Raw genomic sequence first — 18,252 nt, 5'->3', positions numbered from 1 at the left:
TGAACCCTTTCACATTTATTCTATGTCGAGTTTGCTCGTGGAAAACATTAGAGGTCAAAGCAAAAGGACGAGGAGACAGGGGAAGGGCAGCGGGGGACAGAAGGCAAGTGCTCTCCATCAGGTGTGAAGGCACAGCCTCGTCGCCTGAGTTACGCTTGGTCAAAACGACTCTGCATCTGTACCAAGTCGCTCATCTTTATTTGGACATATTGCAGTGACACACACCCTGTCCTCTGCACCGGAGGAAATAGCCAATCGTTAGGACTGCTGCATCAGTCTAATGAGAAGCGGCAAGTAGAGAGGCGAGAGCATTTGTGGCCTTGCACGACAAAGTGATATGCCTTGGGCCACGTCATTTTCCAGGAAAATGCTAATGTAGACTCTAATTATTTCAATTTCTTCTCATACTTCCGAGTCCATTGAGTGAAATACACTGCCAACAGGGTTCAAGAGGGATTTGTGCTAAGTCCTTTTGGAACATCACTTGGACCTCTTTATAGGCGTCATGACCTCAACATTGAGAAATACTGGGGTGAAGCACCCCAAAGTCAAACATGCCCGGCACTGCTTTTTGGTGTAATTGAACAATGATAGGATTTGAGCTTTCCGCGAGAGAAACGTGCTCCTCATAATTCATTGAAAGAGCCAGAGGGAGAGGAAAATGAAGCAGGAGATAAATGCAGACGCAGACAAGACAGAAAGTAAGTGAAACATGTGTGCCTGTGAATTTCTGTGTCTGAATTATGTCACACTCCCACATTGTTTTGCTTTCTGAATAATTTGCCGCTCCTACAGTATCAGATCACATATTGGAAGCAAACTGTGACCTTTAAGATGGAAATGTCAAAAAGTAGTGAAACTCCAAGAACTCTGGATGTGCTAGACACCAATTACTTCTTGGCTTGTGTGTGCGAGTCTGATAGAAATATTGGATGCCTAGTGTGTAATATTGAGATTAAATTGCTCTAGGAAAGTAATGCGAAAATGTGTATAGCGGACAGACTGATATGAGGACTATCAATCACTGTGCAATTTTACTATGTGCAAAAAAAAAAAGAAGATGAAAAATGCATTCAAGTGAAACTCTAAAAAAAAATCACTAAATAACCTCATCTGTAATTTAAAAAGACAATAAGTTTCTGAGCTTTTGCAGCTTTAAAACAAATTTGCTTTCTTATCACAAATGATATTCAGTCAATCAACAAAACAACCTAATTTTATTATTTTCAGCAGGAGTCAAGCAACTCAGACATTGAATATTGAAAGGCAGATGGTAACAAAGCCAGACCATGACACATGCTAAAGAAAATACTGTATCCTGAAAAGCACCTTTTACCAACATTGAAAGAGAAACAAATGTAACATGGAAATGATTTTATATTGCATATTAATGTCTTTAATGTCTTAATGTTTTCAAAATTTGTCAAGGAAAATATGCCAGCAACAGCTTACCGTAATCTTTAGGCACAACTACAGAGTACAAACAGGTCCGTGCACTGCTGTAGTTTCCAGGGTATCCAGGAGACAGGACCACTCCGTCTAACCCAGAGTACTGCCCGCCACATGGTGCTGCAGAGAAAGACGTTGATGAGACATGAAGGGACTTCCATAAAGAGGACATAAATGCAAGGTGTACAGCCAATAGTGGGAGACTACGTTCCTAGCCCAGTTCTTCACTCCTAAATTACTTTTCGTGTCTGATTGGGCTGAAGGTAGGAGATGTCCCCAGCGTTTGCAACAGTGAAATTGCAATGTTTTCCAACTATCGTGTTGGGTTAGCTTGGCTGCTGTGAAGGCTGAACCGTCTCTCCTGGCTAAAGCCTTTTGAAAAGGTATGCTTGTATCTGAGAATTCCATGTATGTGAGGGCGTGTGTTTGCTGGTGTGACAATGTGTGTGGTAGGACACATCTTCCACCTGACAGTGAACCGATGAAACCTGCTGTGAGAGCCCGGTTCTGCAGAGTTGTGAGATCTGTTACCAGCTTTCCAGGGTTACATGCACAGCGTGTGTCATAGGAATATCAGAGAACAGTGAGAGAGGGTTGCTAGTTCTGCTACGAGTGTGAAGAGAAGATATGCAAACGAAGCAGCTCGCTCTTCAAATTGCAGATTAAAGTTAAGCTGGATTCTTGCATCTATTAATATTTGCAAAACCCACACAGCTCCCCGCACATACCTGTAGGACATGACTGTGTGTGGAAGCAACATAATCATACATGCATGTTTACATGGAATAAATCTATGAGCGCTGATGTGGTTTTTTGTTCTAACAACCGACTCCAGATGTCAGTGTTTACCAATGCAGATGGGTTTGGGCTTGTTCCAGCTCGGCTTGCCGTCTACCCCCATGATGCATGTGAGCGTTGGGTCTCCCTCCAGCGTGTAGCCGCTGCCGCAGTGGTAGGTGACAGTGGAGCCCAGCTTGAGATCGGTGCCCACCCGTGTCCCGTTGCGCACCGAGCCCGGCTCGAAGCAAGACTCCCGGGGGTTCTCTGCAGAGAGAGGTAACACGGTGGAAAATCTGTGACAGAAGGCGGCAAGTGACGTTATTCAATAAAAGGAGTTTTGCGTCCTGCAGCAGCGGCGACTCTGGAGCAGACATTGTTTTCTGCCTGGGGTTACTGATATACTTTGATTTCTAACTTTCTTTCTCTGTGGCCGCATTTACTCTTTTCCCCATTTCCTGCAAGTCTGAGCTTTCGTCTCTCGGTATATATATCTCGTCGGCTGCCACTTTTCTCTCCAGCCCTTGACGGTGGCCTCTCATCTGTGGCTGCTGGGGTATGTATGGCTGTGGAGACAGACAGCCAGCTGATTGAGAGTGGCGTGGCTCTGGCCCAAGGTCTGCTGACTACACACAACCGCCTCTCGAACAGCACTTCACTGTGCAGTCAACTAGAGCAGACAATGCACATACGCAAGCTTTCTTTGTCACACACACACACACACACACACACACACACACACACACACACACACACACACACACACACACACACACACACACACACACACACACGCACACACACACGCACACGCACACGCACGCACACACACACACGCACGCGCCCTGCCAACCCCTCACTCACCAACACTCTGAATCCAGCCCCATATCAATCACCACTCCTGAGGTCTCAAGAAATATGTCCCGCTCAATTTACCATCGCACCAGTCTTAGGACGAAAACGTGCATGTGAGAGGAGGCCTGTCAATTTGGCACACTTCACACCCTCGCCGCAAAAGTAAACATCGGAAACCTGCCCAAAGCAATTTAACTCAATCACAAACACAGTCCACTGTACTCGTACAGCAAAACTTCAATATTTGATGACTTAACAAACAAAAAGGAAGGTGAGTCAAATGTTATCTCTTGTCAGGAAAGACAATTCAACTGATAATTCAGTGACTGTAGTAAAAAAAGAAAAAACTGAACTGCTTTGACAATGCCAAACCTAAAATATGAAACATTTTTAACAACACTCATATAGCAAGAGTATTTATCTGTAAAGGTTCACTGAGATGCCATCAAAGAGAAATATGCTTTCTTTCATTCCAAAGGCATTTACAAAAGCCACATTCTAATGTGACTCAGAGGTGAGATTGTGAAGGTCCCCGAAAGTTCACATTCCTTTTATGTGTTTGTTTGGCATCTTGCTTCACTGAAAGGAACCAGTATTAAAAAAATTTAGTTAAAAATTTCTTAGGAATTATTTTTAAACAGCCTTCACTTATTATTAATTTATTTATTTTTCTAACAATAACTAAGTTATTGTTAGCAGATGGATTTTAAGCTCGGTTTGGATGATGAAACCAGGGGGACTTGCTGAGCAAACAAGATGCTGCATTTCAGGGCTTAACAAGAGCGAAGGGTTTTGCCTGTCAGTCACGACACCTGTTTTAGACAAGCTGAGCCCTTTTATTAGCTGAACCTTCCCTCGCTGCTTCTCCAATTAAACTACCACACCTGAAAACAGAAAGTGTAGGCGTGATAGACAGCATACATTGCGTATGCACTGGACCTGGGCGCAAGCTTTTTGAAAGAAGGTCGGCTGTGGCAATGAAGATGACCGATTTAACAGCCCTCGCTCCAGGAGCTTTGTAGGTGTGAAGGAAAATGTAAGAGAGGCATCATCTATTTTGAGAAATACATAAAGGGGCTTAGGTGATGTGATGTGAAGTGAAAATGAGCGTCGGACTTGGTGCAGGTATCGGAAAAGACCGTTGCGAGGATGAGGGTGCTTGTATGTGCGTGTTTTTTGCGTATAAATGCCCTTGTCCGTGTCTGCGAGTGTTATTCAAATGTGGCTCAGGCATGGGGAGTTTTTAGCCCGTATATTTCCCCAGAGAGCCCAATCAAACATGGCCATGGACGGAGAAAGACATGAAAACTGCTTGGTAAAAAGGGCTGACAGCACCTCGGGCAGATCTTGTAATGCAATTTTCAGTGGCGAGCTGACCAAATACCGGCTGGGCCAGCTCGTCAACTCGCCTCTTCCTCACCAAATAGGGCTAAACTTGCAGCCAAACATGCTTTAGTGCCATGTTGTTTGTCTGAAACTGAGGAGGTAATTTATGTATTATTTGGTTATGGTTCATTAGTGTGGAGAATTGGAAGTGGGGTGAGGGAGATTTTCTGAGCCACACACTGGGTCCATCTGCTCTACCAGATTGGCCATACAACATCACGCACTGTATCACTCACTCCAGTGAATATTGCTGGGAGTGAGTTAAGACTCAGGCTCTGTAACGTGTTTCACACCGCTCATGTATAGTTTGCATTAATGGGAAGTGTTCTGATAACAGCTGACACGCTCATATAAATGAAAACTCACCTGAAAGCCAGCCAAGAAAAAGCCAGCTCACAGGTTATATGTCTTCTACCATAAACAGATCTAATTGAGACTTCAACATTTTGGACCATTTAATACTGTTCTCTCAAGCAAAGCTCTTAACAAAGGAAGCTCCATCTAATTTAGAGCTTATCGTGTATTTGTTAAAGGGCTTTAACATCCAGCGGTGTTTCATGAAGGGGAAACATGTGTAGAAAACATTTACATGTTGAGCCGTCTTCTAAAGAACTGGACATCTGTGATCCCTCTGTGCCATGTGCCGAGTGTCTAATGTGAGCAAATGAAATTTGGGTCCCCCCGAAAAACAATTTGCTGCGGTCAGCCAAGCTTAAGGCGCGAGAAAAACAGAACGCTGTTTGCTCCAATTCACCAGAAGCCTTTCGTGCAGCTGTACTGATCAAAAAGAGCTTAAGCTTGCATGCTGTCAGCTTTTTATTTTCATAATTCTTTGTGTTAGTGGGCTACTAGGGGAGGTGCACATCAATAAGAACACCCAGGCAGACTACAGCACAAATGGGAAGGTGGCGATCAGGATGCTGCCGCACAGAGAACCCATTCTTTCACCAGCGCATTTTTCACACCACTAATCTCACTCGCTTTGGACCAGACACAAGAGAAAGTTAAAAAAGAAACAATCTGCAAGGTCGATAAGCAGCAGAGGATAAATCCATTCTCACCCTGCCAGAGGAAGAATTTTAAAACATCAATTGTTTAGGGGATAAAGTCACACATCTTATTGAAGACTTGTTATTTTGTTCAGAATCATAACACGTTAAAAATTGAGAAAATCTCATTAGAAGAACTCAAGAAGCACAGAGAATAAAATCAGAGTTTGCACCAGCACACAACAAGCCATATTGTCATTTCCCAAATGGAGAGTGCACACCTGTGTACTGCAGCACGAATCCATTGCTGCTGAGGGAGGCGTCGCTACGGAAAGCCAAGAAGAGCATGTTGGAGCTGCTCTCGATTCGATCTGGAACATCTGTGCCGTAAAAACTTCCCAACAAGGGGCTGAGGGAGTCTGGACCATCGTAGATATGTAGGAAGTCATAGCTAGGCTCCAAGCTGAACCTGGTTACACAGATTTAAACAGGTTCATGATGTTTGCTGCTGATATATCCTGCAAGTAACCTAAGCAAGAACAATTATTTTGACTTTATAGGGTAAAACAATGAAGAATGAACAATGTCTGTATCGAGATGTATCAGGACACATTTCCTAAGTGATTGAAGCTTACTGGTTGAAGCCCAGAGAGATGACGTAGTCCTGTGTTACTGTAACCGTCCAGTCGCACTCCCGTCCATGAGGGTATGGTTCAGGATAGTCCGGAGATAGAATGAGGCCACTAGGACCCGTCAGGTTCCCACCACAAGGAGCTAAGAAAAAAGATTTAAAAAAGAAAAAGAAAAAAAACAACACACAGTACATACATTGGTGTAAATCAAACAGATTTAGCGAGCCACTGACATAAATCCCATGCATTTCATAACAGTATTGAATTGGTATAAACAGCAGTTCAATACACTGAGACCTGTTTGAAGTGAGGAATTTATAAACAGCACAGAAAGCTAGGAAGCTGTTGATTAACTCGATGACCATCATCTGAGGTCACCAACTCAAAGGTTGCTATAGCGATGGTATTCAGTATCGGTTGGCACAGCATGGCATCTCCATGTCCTGCTATTTCTGTGTAAACTACAGCTATTCTTTTTTTCCTTTGTTGAGCTACTGGATAATGCTCCAAGAAAAAACTGAAAAGCTGCACACATCTGTGGAGTATTTATTTTACTGGTGTCAAAAGTTGAAGAAAATCTTGCACGTGATGGTTCTATTAATATGTGACTCAAGCACATAATTGTAGGCTGAAGGCCAAATATAAATCATTTCTTGGTAAATACTGCGTGTTGTAGAGTTGTGACTGTGCAACAAATTTCTTTAGGAGGAGCCAACACAAAAGTAAGACCTGAGCTGAGGTACTGTATATGTGATGCTGCCATGAAAGATGGCAACCTCGTTTTAAAACTGCAAACCAGCATAAGCCTCAAAGCCAATACCATCAGGGTGGGTTTGTAAAAACATGCCTAATACAACAGCTATAGAATTCATTTATTTCGAGAAACTATTGCTAAAATTGGCTTTTTGTTGAGAATGTAGTCATTTTTGTGAGTAACTGTTTGGTTTTGTGAAAATGTGGACATTTTCATCACGTATACTGTACTCTGTGCCACAACAGAGAACATTTTTAAAGGTTAAATATAAATGTTATTATGGTACTATTCTACTGGTACAGCCTACTCGAGCTGTAGCCAGCCCTTAAGGTGAAATGTGTTTCACACCCCTCCTATACAATATTTAAAAGTGTTCATTCCCTGAACAATTGTGATGTGTTCTAAGTATATGGTTCATTTTAAAACAACCGAGTTTGAGCCTGTACTGCATTTAGAATCCCACTGTCCATATGAAAATGGCCAATTCCATTTGCTTGGTGCATGCCATGATTCAGATGGTCGTGTTCACACATCCACAAATGTACCACATTACTCCAGTAATCGCAGGCATGCCTTGAGATAAGTGAGTAGCTAATGCGTATCGACACCGGCTTACTTTGCTCTCACCTGTAAGTGAGACAGAACTGCTTGACCCCTAACCCAAAAAAGATCTCATTAAACTCAGCATTAATTAAATATTGAAGCTAATTACGTGATCTTAATTACTATTGTTAATTACTTAGCATTGTTTGGTTGTTGAACAGGGGACCACATGTGCTCATGGCTTAATAATAATTTAAAAAAAAAGACTATCGAAAGAGTACAGGTACAACCGAGAGGTCTCTGTGGCTATTGAGGAACGGGATAATCTCATCTCTGTCTGCTGCAGTGCCTTCAGCAAATGTCTGGGGGACATGGGAATTTAGTTTGCCACTTAAAATTCACTTAAGGAGTCTGTTAGGTAATTGAGTTAGGAACCTCTGTTGTCTACCTGTTCAACAAAAGTCAGAGCAGTCAGAAAAGCTAGACAGTGGATGGTATTGTTTTCATACAGTTTCCTTCTCTTTATACGGATTATAACATGAATTCCTATAACCACAGAGGGTTTACAGCAAAACATTGGTGCTACATTACAATAAAAAGCAAGCCACTCAAGCATAAAAAAGTGTTTTAAAAGTATATGATCACAAAATTAAGTCTTTAGAGTGAGAAAAAAAAAACCAAGCAGTAGTGAAAAGCCTGGAAGGAAGCTGTATTATGTGCTACAGTGTGGATATGTGTCAACACTTGGATTAGTGTGAAAGTTAATCAATACAAGAGCTCGGAATACTTAAATCAGCCTGCGAGTACCTGTGCATGTGGGAGGGTCCGGTTGCCAGAAGAAGCGCCCGCTGATCTCTGTGCAGGTGATCCTGTTGGCGCCCTGCAGAATGTAACCAGGATCACACTGGAACACCACATGGTCCCCTGGCTCCTTGCTGTCGCCGCCCCGGGTCCCATTAGTCGGCATGCCCGGGTCATTGCAGGATGTTGCAGTAGAGACTGAAGGGGCGAACGGAAGCTTTATCAGTGCAATGTGAATGGGCCTTGGTCACAAGATGAATAAGGGTGTATTATTGGCATTGTTCACAGCGAAAGCCGAGAGTTCTGCACCCGCTCTCATCAGTTCTTTTCATCGAACGTTTCCATCATCCTCTATTCTCACCGGAGAACTGAAGAGCGAAGCCCTGCTTGCTGGTGAAGAAGTCTGTGGTGAACTGCAGGCTGACGGTGTTGAAGGTGCTGTGGGCGTCTGGGGGTAGCACCGAGCCACTCAACTCTCTCAGCAGAACCCCGCCGTCCTGCGGCCCATCCCAGATCCGAAGCACATCGTGGACCTCCTCCGTGTGGAAGACCAGGAAATGCAGACTGCAGAAGGGCAAATAGTTTCAAGTAGATAAATGACATTCATTGATGACTTATGCCGCAGAATCTAAAAAATTAAGTGACATTAAAAACCAGCTAGCTTCTCTTTGCATCTCTAACAAATACGTTTAACAAACCTTCATCAGTAACCGTAACTGAAATACCTCAATTTAAAGCAGAAAGGAACGATTACAAAAAAATATGGGCTTGTAGCAGAATCACAATTTCTTAAACGTGATGAGTCAAAACTATAATTAAAGGATTACTCCAAACAGTTTATTTAAAAGAATCGACACGTAATGATGTGATTAAAAGAGACAATACGAACAGAGGAAAATGAAGACGCAGATAAAGCCAAGTGTAAAAGAGGGAAACAAATAACAATTTAAAGTGAATCACAGGCGGGAGAAGCGGAGCATTCAATGGATGTTCCACAATGCCAGTCAAGCAGATACGTCTGCCACAGCATTTAATAGTTTGAGTCTAGACATCAGAAAGATGATGCTGTCAAAATATCAACCCTTCACTTTGGCATAGACAGCTGTCATCCAGCTGGTGGTCCAATGGATGGGAGATGTGTGTATGTATGTGTGTGCCTGTTTGTCTCACTGTGAAAGTCTCAATACAGTGGACTCATATTAATATAGCATTTGGAGTTTTGTGCACGAGCATGAGTAAGTTCATGTTTTGGACAGGCTCACCAGGACTAAATAGGTAGTAAACAACAATTAAAAGAAACAAATGAAAAAGAGTTGACGATATTGACATGGGATGCTCAATACAAAGGACTTTTTTTTTTTGTGCTTTCGGGACCACTATTTTGCAAGAATATGTTGAAAAAAAATATTCCATTATGCCAGCTTATCCAAATTGCAGGTTCCGATTATTTCAAAATATTATAATAGAGATGCAGTGACACTTTCATTCAACCTGTATTGAGCTTCATTCAGCTGATTTAGCTTCAATTGCATTATTTGGATGTTGTCACACTTTCAATAGATCTCAGAGAGATACGTCAGCTCACTGGGGGTGCCTACTTTCATAGTGAGGAGAGCCTTGGTTTGAGTCCATGCAGGCTGAGCTCAGAAGCTTTTATGAGTTTTCTGATTTGCAAGTGTGCGACTGGCTGTCTCTGTGAGCTCCTGTCCAGACTGTCTCTTGCATTTGTCATCGTGGATCGACTCCAGCAACTTGTGACACCGAGTTGGATAAGACATTGGAAAAAGATTGATGGATCCACTGTAATTAAATATATAGCTCTATCATGGAAAATATTAACACACTATTTGGACTTTGGACCTATGAACACTTTCTCAAAACTGTTCAACAAAATTGCATCCATTCTGTTTTATGGCAAAGCCGGTACATTATTAAAATATATTTATGCACCACTTGTGATCATCTTTTAAAAACTAAGTCTGCAGAGCTGTTTAGCCATTTTTTTCTTCTTTGCTTGAGAAGCTTAAGCTCTTCCATAAATATCTGTACAAGTCATTAAGTCAAAAATCAAATTTTTATTTTATTTTACGAGACGCATTGTAATCACATTTTCAGTCAACCAGAGTAAATCATGCCACATTATGCATTTTGGTACCTTTATCCTTTTATACGCACACGCACACACACACACACACACACACACACACACACACACACACACACACACACACACACACACACACACACACACACACACACACACACACACACACCCCTTAAGCTATGGATGATGCAGAGGAGGGCCAGCAACCCACTGGTATGTCGGGTTTAGCAACAAGTTCCTACCGTTTCTGCATAATTGGTGTCAGACTCAGATTCCCGTACTGTCTGATGTGTGAGAAGCAGCCAGAGGCTACTCAACCATGTGCCGTGTGTGTGTGTGTGTGTGTGTGTGTGTGTGTGTGTGTCTGTGTGGATACTGTACATAACCCACACGACAAGTCTTTGTTGCAAGGCTTGTGGAAAGAAACGCGCATTATACAAACAGAGGCAGACAGGCGCGCCAGTGTAGTCACACAAATGCGCACTGATAGGTGCTTTTAAATGTATGCTACATTACACGCACATACATGAACATCCACGCCCTGCAAACACATATACAAGTGGACTCGTGCATACATACCGTTCACACATTAACCTCCATATCTCTGCCACGCAACATATCACATCTCCAACTTTCATTATCTGAGCACTGGCATATATATTAATCCTATTCTTTTTAGTCACACTCCTCTTGCTAATACTCACTGAGGCGGAGATAATACCGTGTGATATACAGAACAGTAATCATTCAAAGCTCAATGAAAAGTCATATGGTGGAAAAAAAAAAAAAGAAAACACATGAGTAATATGTATGAGATTCGAGTTAAAACGATTCCCTGCTCCTGGGGCCTCGACAAGGATCAATTGTGACTGTGTGGCTGCCAAACTTAAATTAGAGGGTACAAGTCTGTTTTCTTCTGGTACATAGAAAATCAAATGCTGTAAGGTACAGTCGAGAAAGATGCCTTTCTGGTTAGATTGGCAGCAGTCTAAAGACCAACAAAATGGATGTCAAATGCAAAACACGCTCATCACTGAAGACACATGTGATATACATGTATGAGTGCAGACCTTCTGCGTCTATCGTGATCTTTATGATCGTTCTGGGGATTTGCATGAGCACTGCGAGAATCAAGCACGAGTCACATGTTGGATCGATGCTCCTGCGCTGAAGGGTTTCCTGTTCTAACTCAACCTTCAGGACTGTCAAGAACCCAACGGCATCATGTGTCCTTTCCAGATTTATGTGGTCGGAGGAAGATTGAGATGTGGGTGGAGAGGGAGTACTGCTTTGACGAAACGCAGAAGGTGAGGTGGGAAAGGGGTGGTGGTGCTGGTGAAGTAGGAGCGAAAACAGGACTAACGTTAATCATTGCAAGCCGGCTGGAAGAGGTGGATGATGGCAGGAGGATAAGAGGTTGATGGAGAGCAGGGGGAGCTGAGGGATGTAGGTATTGTGCTGCGCTGCTGGACGGATTGGATAGACGTGGGCTGCATGTTATGATGATTAGCTCCTTTAATGCAACGTTTAAATGAGGGTCTCTCCTTGTTACCCCGAGTGACAGCTGCGGGGTATAATAAAGAGATGGGGTAGAGGAAAGATGGGAAAAGGATCAGAGTTCTACCAAAAGGTTACAAAGAAATATGTTGATATTGGCCTGTAAAAAAAATAAAACTCTTGTGTTTTCCCAGTCAAGGTGTGTGGAATTGCACTTTTCATTTAATTGGCCAGTCCACTTGGCTGGCTTCAATTCTTTTCATTTCTTTAGTCCATGTGTCTTAAAGTTCACACTTGTTAAAAGGCTTCACTGCAGTCAGATAAAGTTGTTGTTGTGCTCGTTTTCCAGTGACAAGAGTCCATTTAGAGACTTCTCCACTTGAGACAAATGCTTCAGAGGGGTAAGGTGAAATTGGTAAGAGTGTGTGTGGAAAAGCACAGATTGAAATAAGTAAAATGACTGTGTGAGTTGCTAAGGAAAAGGAAATTTGGGTCTCTGTCTGCACTTAACATTTTGACGAATCATAGAAAACCGTGTTTTGAAGTTTACAGCTGAGGGCTCTCCTTTACACTCGGTCCCCTCTTAACAAGATAAAATAGTTCAATCAAGTGTCAGAGGAATCGCCGCGAGCAGATGAGATGGAGAAGAGAAGGATGGAAGAGATTTCTCAGGTCTCTTTTGATTCTGCCTTTACTGTTTTGTATTCATATGAGAGAGATAGCGAGAGAAATAGAGAGTGCTACGCTGCTCTCATATGAATACAAAACAGTCTAGCTGCAATCACGACTCCTGTGGGGAGTCTTCAGAGTAGGTGTATGTGTGCATGAAGATGATAAATAAGTAAGTATGTGGGAGTGTGTATGGATGTGTGTGGTATGAGGGAATGAGGAAGAAGAGGGATGTAGAGCAAACAGACTCCTGCAACCGCCTGCTTACTTAAACCTAATTGAGATGGTTTCTATGAAGGCGATGCACGGTGAGCGCTCACCTCCTCAGAATGTGAGGCTGCGAACTCTGTGGGATCACTTATCAGGATGGAAACCATATATACGCACTATAGACTTTAAAAACACATTGAATAGACTCGGTGACCATCACGCCCGTGTTGAATTGACATTTGAACCAAGCTGTGTTCAGTGAGTTACTGTGAGCGAAGACGGAATTGAACAAAAGAGGCATTATAAAAAAAGAAATCATTGCAAAGAAACATCTATGCAAATTGTATGTTTTGAAAACAACTACTGTTGTATGAATCCAACCCCATTGCATCACACGACACATTGCAGTAAAGGCCCCACATATACTTCTTCAATTTTCTGGCTCCTCGTCCAGTCCATAGGAGTATCCATTGGGTAAGCAGTGGTAGCCCATAGTTTAGAGAAGCAGACTTGAGATCGGAGTCCACAGGTTTGATTCCCACTGCCGAGGCAACCACTGTGGTTCCCAGATCTAGACCCTTGACTGCATTGCACTATGACATCACACTGCCCTTAGAATGTGTCGTTCAGGTTAACTATGAAGGAATAGGTTGAATGCAGATGAATGATTAGGGGATTCATAAATTACACTTTCTTCTTCTGCATGAAGGTTTGGGAGTTGTGGTTGGCACTCTCGTTGCACAGAATGGCCATTCATTGTGGTCAGTTTGCATGTTCTGCCTGTGCTATAATGGCGTTTCTCTGTCTTGGTTCAGCTTCCTCCCACAACTGGAAAACACAAATGTTCCATTTAGCATCTGAAAGATTCAAAAGTGTGCCTACTGTGTCTGTGTCTGCCCAGTAATGGAATGTTGACGTGCCCTGAGTGTAACCTGGTTTGATTAATACAAGACCACACACACAAACAAATGCACTCAAGGCCATAATTAAGTCTGTTTCTCTGCATTGTACTAAAAAAACGTGTTCTATGTGGCTTAGTATCAAAATATAAAAGTTTAATCAACCAACATTCACAAGGCTAAAAACGATACTCAACAGTGATGCTGTGGCTCCACAAATAGTATCATGGTTAAAAACGGGTGACACACCTCTGTACTGTGAGCTTGGGGTTTTCCTCCGTCAAACATAAAATGGCACGATGAAGTTACAGCAATAACATGAACACTTCCACATTAAGTAGATGCTGCTTTTGAAGATGACATTTGTCAATGCTGCACATTGCTTTCATCTGTAGTAAAAGCCTTGTATAATCTCAAATTCTTTAATTATAGTGTACTATCCAAATGGTCTTAGTGGATACTTTATTTAATGCACTAAGCGAGTGAAGCAAAGACGTCAGGAGTGGGAATTAAGAACAGAGAACAACCACATGGAGCATATTTTTACATTGTGAGGATCATATTATAAGACATGGTTATTGTCAAAAACTGGACACTAATTTGAGACAAAAACTTATGTGCATCATTGTTCTGTATACTATGTGGCCTAGATCTGTGATTTCATCCGAGCAGCAGTAATCACTGGATGTTACATCAGTGAAATGGCTCATTTGCTCCGTTAGCTCAGCTATATGTTTGATCTTGTTATTATCAGTTTATGCCTGTACTCCACTCACTGGTTCATGCCTACATTCTCCTTCATTCAATAACAATTGGCAAATTGGTCTTGGGGCTATGAAGATGTCTGCTGTCACTCAATCCAACATTCGGTTCCACATAAACTCAGCACAGTTTGATTAGTGTGCTACCTTCAGCTGCACCATCTAATATACAAGGATTCCTTGGGCTAATGCATTGCAAATTCCTCTCAATAATGAATTGCATGCGTAGGATCAAAGGAATGGATATGGAGCATACCATGCAGTGGAATGCCAGGGACTCCAAGTGAAGGTACTAATGAACCTAACTGAGCAATCATGAGGGACCAGGGAATGTCAGATGTTCATGCTGTGGGAGAACACGCATGCACAACGGAATCCATGAAGGCGGTTCGCGTGTATGTTGTGCGAAAAAGATTAGTAACAGTACAATGAATAAAAAATAAAAAAATAAAAAAATATAAGCAGTGCTTCCTTTAATCATTAGAAAATGTTCATGTTGCCCTGCTGCACAATGGAACTGAGTGACCCAAACGCCATTTACTACTGCACTGTTACTATTGGGTTATTTGAGAAAGTGGCCCAAAGCTGACACTAAAATCTAAAACTATTACTTCTACCATTTAAACAACAAGGACTTGGAATGACGAAGACTTTTGATAACATTATGGAAATCGTAAACCACACGCTCATGTTAATCTCACATGTCAAGCACATTTTAAAGAATAGATCATCAGGTTTCAGTCTGTATTTGCAACCAAATCCCATGCATGGTTAAATTAAAAACAACACGAGTTAGCCAAATTACATATAATTACTCTTTACTACAGTGCATGCATATTTTCATTTTCAAATATGTTACTCTATCATGCATAGAGCATTTGATTTCATATACAAGAATCTGGGATATATAATGTTCTATTATGACGTGCATGTGATTCTTTTTTTTTTTTATAGGAACGCTTGATCCAATTTATGAGATGAGAGATTATAGCCATTCCACTTTAAACCCTCTATTGTCTCCTCTGCCTCTTCTGTATGTTCCTTCACATACACATGTACTTATGGATTTAACGGTATTCTCTCTGAAGAGTGCCATGCCCCGAGCGCCTTTCCCCTCAAGTATTGAGGCTTACAGGAATATTACATTAGTTGGCACTGCTGCTTCGTGACGGCGCATAAACACTGCTAATATTCTGATGTTCCAAAATGGTTTCTCATTTTCATGTTGTCAAACATGGAAGTTATCAGAGGCATGATGACGTATAATGGACACTGGATTTAACAAGTTGAAAGTCCTAAGTACCTAAATGGATTCACGCTAAAGCAAACAGCAGCGGGGGGGGCTTAAAAAGGCCCAAGGACATCATGTTGTTAAAAATGTATAAGGTGCAACTATGATACTGTGCTTTGGTGTAAAGAATTCTGCAAAGCCATGCATTACTCACACCTGTATGTATAAGGAGACCAAATGGGATGATTACACACACAAAAGCCACAAGGTGTTCTTTTTGTGTTTGAGGGCGAGGGTAATACCAGCGCTTTGAATTACCAGGGTGGGTCGAGGTGAGGGGAGGTGAAATGAGGTGAGGAAAATAACTGTTTCATGAATAGACTGACAATAGCAGGAGAAGAATTGAAGGAGAGAGAGAGAGAGAGAGAGTGAGAGAGAGAGAAAACAAAATAACACACGAGGCGATATCTATCAAGCAAATGCAATATATGCTGTGGGTTGGTGTGTGTGTGTGTGTGTGTGTGTGTGTGTGTGTGGGGGGGGGGGGGGGGGGGGGGTGCAAGACTGCCTTTAAGAATAAAGTGTTAATACTTTATTTTTACAACTAGCTTAATTTGGACCCTTTTCTTTCTTCCTGTAAACCGAGACAGACTTGATTATGTTGAGATCATGGAATTATGGGTGAGAAACCATCCTTTCCACGATTTAGTAGGGATGTTATCAATTTGTCATCAAGTGATTCCCAGACAGGTTGATTCATGGGGGGTTTCAAGACCCTCTTGATTTTAAGGGGTATAATTTTTCTTTATTGTTTCAAAAATAGATGAGTCAGTATTTAACTGAATTGTGTCACAAAACTCAGTTTAAGCGTTTATTAAAAGTGTATCATTCATTACAAAATGTATTTATTAAAAGGCTATTCAAAACTGTCTGCAATAAACACACAGCTTAGAAATTGAGCAGCGGGAGAAACAAAATGGCAGTGTGGAAGGTTAAAGAGAAACTTTAATCTGTCTGAAATTTAAAAAAATATAAATAAATATAGAGTGTACTAAGAGTTACATAAAGTAAAAAAAGCGACAAATCAAAGTTTGAAACTGTGCAAGCTGAAGCGGCACCGGTCCACCAAACACACCGACGGTGTCTAAACCTAAAGCGTTTATCCTCAGAGAAAAGTCAATCATCAATATATAATATAGCAAAGAAACTTTATTTCATGTATATAGTGTGTTATCAGGTCGCCGAGGTTTACAATGGTATAAAATGTGTCCACTGCTTCTCAAATCAGCAGCATAAAACAATGACTATTTTATTAATGTAACCTGCCGAATCATCAACGAGCTGCCTGCAACGAGTTGGGGCAAAATGTATAGAACTATTCCAATGCAGCAAATGCTCAATCAATGTAACTGATATTTACCTGCAAAGAACAACTGCTGCTGCTGGAATTGCTGACCACACTTGGGTCACGTTGACATATTTTACCCGGAAATCATTGTGATAAAGCTCATCACAACGACAAACATGCCTGAGCTGAATCATGTAACTTTGAAATTTGAACTCTTTTCAAAATGTCTTTTTCTTCATACGGGTCAGTCTCAATGTATGTTTAGTCCACAGAGATTTTAGTCCCTACTTCACTACTACACACTGGTTGTATGTGTGGTGTTGTTTTTCTGTGCAAAATGTTTAGTTAATCAGACATGTTTTGCTGTTATAATATGGCGGATAAGTAACATTATACAACCCTAGAAATTATACACAGAACTGTAAATCCATAAAAAAACAAAAAAACATTTCTTAAAAATAACTAGTGCATTCAAAACAAACGGCAGTATTTCACTTGTTTGAATTTAATCAAATTCATGAATTTCACATGTACCGTAGAACTTTCGTTTTGCCTACTCTGAAACCTGAATTCTCTGAGATAGCGTTTCCTCGGCTTGTTGTAACTCAGCTATTGGCCAACAGCAGCTCACTGAAGATTGATTACACAGCGGCCTGAGAAAGTGATGAATACCACTGCAAAAAAAAGGAGGGAAGTGAAGGGAGGGGTAAATTGAAAGTATATTGAAAGGTGCTAGATTGAAAGAAAGCCCGCAAAAGAGCAATGTAATCAGAAAAGTCGAACGCACGCGGAAAAAGAAAAGGAAATCAAAGTGTACTGCTCAAACCTAATCGTGCTTCCAGGGGCCGCCTCAATGGTCCACATGCAGTGCAGGTTGTGCTCGTACGGCGCCGGGTAGCCCGGGGACAGGATACGACCAGAGGGCTCTTCCTTCAGGGTGCCCCCACACTCCGCTGCAAGGAGAGAAAGAATCACAACATTCAAAAAAGGAAACAATGCTCATCCCAGAAACCGCATGACCCTACTTTCAGGAAAGTGCATCTCATCACTTTCCTCTCATCATTATTAATTATTGACAAAGCAGTCAAATGTGACGTAGTCTATCATCTCGCACGCAATTTGAATGATAGGAGGGAGAGCAGCCAACTCAATATACTCAATGTGTCTCTTTGGCTCGACGAAGGCAATCCACCACCTCCACCATGATCTCATAGACTTGTTGACTGAACACCATGATATTCAATTTATCCGACAGCAGTTCAATCTCAACTTTCATAAAATGTACTTTGATTGATATGGCAAATATTTCAAGTTATTTTTAGGCATCAATCAAGGGGGGGGAAACTG

General features: G+C 41.7%; 1 protein-coding gene across 1 annotated transcript in view; it reads right to left on the bottom strand.

Annotated features, from left to right (window-relative positions):
- csmd2 (CUB and Sushi multiple domains 2) overlaps positions 1-18,252 on the bottom strand; it is a gene marked incomplete at both ends in the record, with an annotated part of 235,010 nt that overhangs the window by 61,309 nt on the left and 155,449 nt on the right. The window contains 7 exons of the mRNA XM_080515674.1: positions 1,453-1,569; positions 2,299-2,493; positions 5,738-5,925; positions 6,092-6,230; positions 8,193-8,384; positions 8,548-8,750; positions 17,732-17,858. Of these exons, the coding sequence (XP_080371800.1) occupies positions 1,453-1,569; positions 2,299-2,493; positions 5,738-5,925; positions 6,092-6,230; positions 8,193-8,384; positions 8,548-8,750; positions 17,732-17,858 (1,161 nt within the window). The remainder of the gene's footprint in view (positions 1-1,452; positions 1,570-2,298; positions 2,494-5,737; positions 5,926-6,091; positions 6,231-8,192; positions 8,385-8,547; positions 8,751-17,731; positions 17,859-18,252) is intronic.

Source organism: Blennius ocellaris, assembly GCF_963422515.1.
Source record: "Blennius ocellaris genome assembly, chromosome: 20".
Classification (NCBI taxonomy): Eukaryota; Metazoa; Chordata; class Actinopteri; order Blenniiformes; family Blenniidae; genus Blennius; species Blennius ocellaris.
Note: the sequence above shows the minus strand (reverse complement) of the source record. Positions and strands in the feature narration are given on the sequence as shown.